The 4,665-nt window shown below is 34.7% G+C and overlaps 1 protein-coding gene across 1 annotated transcript; it reads left to right on the forward strand.

Moving 5' to 3' along the window:
* Positions 1 to 3,020: 3,020 nt before the first annotated feature.
* On the forward strand, positions 3,021 to 3,747 carry LOC104957341 (hepcidin-like). Its single transcript, XM_010784963.1, has 3 exons — positions 3,021 to 3,211; positions 3,296 to 3,373; positions 3,528 to 3,747. The coding sequence occupies exons 1-3, from the start codon at positions 3,125 to 3,127 to the stop codon at positions 3,627 to 3,629; spliced, it is 267 nt and encodes an 88-aa protein (XP_010783265.1). The 5' UTR covers positions 3,021 to 3,124; the 3' UTR covers positions 3,630 to 3,747.
* Positions 3,748 to 4,665: the final 918 nt, after the last annotated feature.

Here is a 4,665-nt window from a genome sequence, read left to right on the forward strand (position 1 = left end):
CACTATACATAGCATATCAGAGAAAGAAAGCTTTTTTATTTTAATAATATACTACAAGTAAAAACTGAGCAGTTGTGAACCACATTCAATTCAGTTATCCAGTGTTCGTGATCAGTTGTGCAAAACATTTCGCTTTATTCCCATATCTGTTGCATATAGTGGATGAATTTATGTGTTATGTTGATAGGTTATAGACTTTCTACTGTTCTCAACTGTTTTTCACTTTAATTGGATAGTCCTAACACATGCCTACAAACGCTTAGTGGAGAACCTACTCAAAGTATACTAATAGTCAACTCTAGATTAGTTGACGATCAACAGATAGTCAACTAAACTCTAAAGTTGCTTATCTGTTGATCATCAACTAATGCTTAATGTAATATTCAACTAAACTTTAGTTGCTTATCTGTTGATCATCAACTAATGCTTAATGTAATAGTCAACTGAACTTTAGTTGCTTATCTGTTGATCATCAACTAATGCTTAATAATAGTCAACTAAACTTGAGTTGTTTATCTATTGATCATCAACTAATGCTTAATAATAGTCAACTAAACTTGAGTTGTTTATCTATTGATCATCAACTAATGCTTAATAATAGTCAACTAAACTTTAGTTGCTTATCTGTTGATCATCAACTAATGCTTAATAATAGTCAACTGAACTTTAGTTGCTTATCTGTTGATCATCAACTAATGCTTAATAATAGTCAACTGAACTTTAGTTGCTTATCTGTTGATCATCAACTAATGCTTAGTTACTTGTCGGTTTGAACGGTGCTGTTGAATGTCAACTGATGCACTGTTGACATGTCAACTGATGACTTATAGAGTGTTAACTATGGACTATCAAAATAAAGTGTTACCAATATTTCTAGTGTGAACCAAACTATTATACAAGTGATTTTTCTTAGCCAAAATGACAAAAATGGCATAAAAACACATATTATTCTAATACGGGTCCTTTTTGACCCACTTATGGAAGAGTGTGGGGTCCAGTCACTCGTGCATCTAAGGGTTAAGTATTTTATGTTGTAGAAATAAACGTGAATATCTTTTAAGCTTGTGTTACCATAGACCTTATTTCAAGCATCTACCCTAAAACCTAAAACATAGACTTCGATACAAGGGAGACCTGAAATTCTAAATGCTAACCCATTTCTGTTGTGAAACATTTTATTTTACACCTGACTATTTAATAAAGATTTTATTAGCAAAATGATCAAACACTTTTGAAAGTTCAATAAATACAACAACATTACATGTAAGGTAATAATCTAGGGCCCTAATTAGATTTTTCATGATCAGGATATGATGTGCCATAAATGTAATTCCTAAAAGGAAAAAAACAACAACAATAAAGCAGTTTATTTAATTACATTAGAGTGTCTCCCCTTACTCAGTATTGGGCATCTTTGGCAGAAAGCCCTTTATCTCTAGATAGGCTTTTAACTGCATTGCATTTCACTGCCGTTTCTATTCATTTTTAGAACAATTGCTAAAAGTTGTTGTCTGAGTGCACTTTATCATATTTCTTTGCACCTTGGGCTACTGTATAGGGCCAATACTGATGTTTTATCTTCACAAATGGCATCCCAGATCTTCTATGATCAGGACAGAGGAGGAGTGGGTTGAAAGTGTGTTTTTTTTTGTTTCTATCCCTTTCTCGTTCCAGCATTTATTTTATTAGACTGTCCAAATCAGAAGACAATGTTTCCATCACAGCTATGATTTAGGCTTTCTGCCAAATAAAAAGGCATGCAATAAAAGCACACAATGATTAAAAGAATGATTTGGGGCTTTGAAATAACCAGTCAGCTCTGGAAACAAGATTTCACATGTTCATACTGATAGCACCTGCTATGCTGCAGTTCAAATAGGAGTTTACATGTTAAAAAACAAAAAACAAACAGGTGATTAACAAAACATTTAAATATAACCAAATGAATATAACATTACAAATATTGAGTGGGTAGATTACAACACATGGAGCCATCCACAGTGCTGTTTGTTTATGCTCACATGGTTTGATGACAAATAAATGCCATGCATGGCAACTTTCAAAATATAAAACAAAATGGACCTCTGAAAAATGCTTATAGCTGGAAAATAAAAAGTCAGTGTTTATCATCGCAGGACATGAAGTTCTTATTCAAATAGTGTCATGGTAACACTCGTACTTTAGCAAGAAAAATATCCCAAATTAGCCAATCACACAGGTCAACAGGTTTTGAGTAAATAGGTGAGTAACGTAGGGAATTGTAGTTATTGCGCCATGTACTGTATTTGTTAAGATGGAGGACATATTGATGAAAGTAATGTTCCACAGTTATTTATCAAATACCTAAATGTTTTTAATTTTTATAACATTCGCAAACTTATGTTTGAGATAAGAAAAGATAAGGTAAACCTTTATTGATCTCTTTAGGAAAATGTTGGGATCTAAGTAGCAACTGCAACAAGGGTGAAACACAGGACATACACACAAATATAATAATAATAATAATAATGATAATGATAATAATAATAATAATAATAACGATAATTATAATATCAATAATGAAAGTAAAGAAGTGCAAGAAATAAAAAATACCTAAAGAAATATGTACAAAATGTACAGTATACATTAGAATTAAATGTTTTTACACTTGATTAGTTGTATTGTTTGAATGCTGACCAATATAAAATATGACTACACTATTCCATTATGCTTTTCTCAATAGTTCGCCTTATTTTAATATCTTTACATTTATGTTACACTGTTTAACTGAAGCCAAGCAAACACAAGCTTTTACATTTCAAACAACATTTAAGATTTCCTTATATTTTGCGCATAGATGTACAGAGGAAGATTATAGTCGTTTTTGTGATATTGTTGAACAGACACTTACATTTCAAATTCTCATAGTACTGGAATTTCCCACCTCCATTCCCAGCAAGGAGAGAGATGCAAGCCCATCCTGGCAGCTTCATGCTGTCAGTGATGAGGCAACAGAGGCCTCAGTGAATATAAATGACAGCACATTCTACTCTCAACCATCACACAGGAGAAGAACTACAAAGAGCTGACAACGGTCACCAACAGATCTGAAGAAATCTAGTCGACCTAAATCAATCCTCCTAAGATGAAGACATTCTGGGTTGCAGTCGCAGTGGCCGTCGTGCTCACTTGTATCTATATGGAGGAGAGCTCTGCTGTCCCAGTAACTGAAGTAAGATCTTGACTATTCCTATTCACTTATTAGTTTGTGTCAAAATGCCAAAATGTGGCTCCTACTGTAAATGTTCATCAACAGGTGCCGGATGAGGAAGAGCCAATGAACTATGACTATCCACTTACTGAACATGAGGAGCCCTCAGACGACTCATGGATGGTATGTTAAGCTAACTGAATCAATTGAAATATAAAGCTAATTTGTGTGTTGTCCCAATAAAGTGCCCTGATGCTCTCCAATGAAGAATAAAGAATAAACGGTGAGTAAAGATGCTGCAGATGAACTCATTGCTCATGTTGTATCTCTCACACAGATGCCGTACAGCCCCAGAGCAAGGCGTCCCCGCCGCAAGTGTAAATTTTGCTGCAACTGCTGCAGCGACATCTGTCAAACGTGCTGCACAAGGAGATTCTGAGGATTCCTGCACCAACAACAACTGTTGCAAAATTCTGAAGATTCCTAGATTTCATCATGTGCTAGACAACTGATAGTGCAGTTTGTTATACAATAAACTTAAATATGACTATATGAAATTGTGTGAAAGTGTTTTAATTACAATTATAAGTAATGTCTCACACACCTGTGAATTGCTATGACAAGTCAAAAATGTCCACATGCCTATGGAGATTTGATGGCCACCACACAACTCATTTGAATGTTGGCAATCCTTCTGGACACAATTTAGTTTTTTCTTTTTATAGCTGTACTAGCTATTTCTTCTTCTCATGGAGATATCAGCTCATTTCATACATCACACTTACAGCTTAGTAATGCCAGCAGTATATTAGCTTTGGGTTGTGGTGCACACATTTAGTAAACTTGTGTACGTTCACATTGAGTTTACCTCAACTCAGTGTAGTCTCGTTTTTTTTTTTTTTTCTGAGTTACCAGAGCAGGTGGAGCTGCTGCTGGTTGCTTCTGCTGGAGAGACATATTGGCAAAGAGAAGCAAAATATGCACCCTCTAAAGCAGAAATTTAAATACAGTGGCCAATCGGAATGTACCAAGTGCTACATTAAGGGGGGGGATGGTATTTTGTTGTTTTGGAGATTTTATTTTTAACCCTCCGTATATAGGTTTGTTGCTGATTTTGTTTTTGTAAATTGTTAACATATCAAATGATGGACACTGATGGACTATATTTTCATTTCATTTCAAACTTTTATTTATCCAGGTGTATCCCTTGAGATCATTGATCTCTTTTTAAAGGGAGACCTGCAGCAGTAGTTCCACATGAAACATAAACACATAAAACAACAGAACAACAAAAAGGACATCATACAGCATCATTACAGGGATTACAATTTACAATAACTATCCACATGAACAGGTACCAACAGCATCCGATTGAGTAGCATCCAATTGAGCTTTAAAAACATTTAGTGGCACCAGATTGCTCAGTTTCCATTTCAATTGCAGACTATTCCAAGACAGTGGAGCTGCACATCTAA

This window comes from Notothenia coriiceps, unplaced genomic scaffold, assembly GCF_000735185.1.
Source record: "Notothenia coriiceps isolate Sejong01 unplaced genomic scaffold, NC01 NC01_scaffold00026809, whole genome shotgun sequence".
In the NCBI taxonomy this organism is placed as follows: domain Eukaryota; kingdom Metazoa; phylum Chordata; class Actinopteri; order Perciformes; family Nototheniidae; genus Notothenia; species Notothenia coriiceps.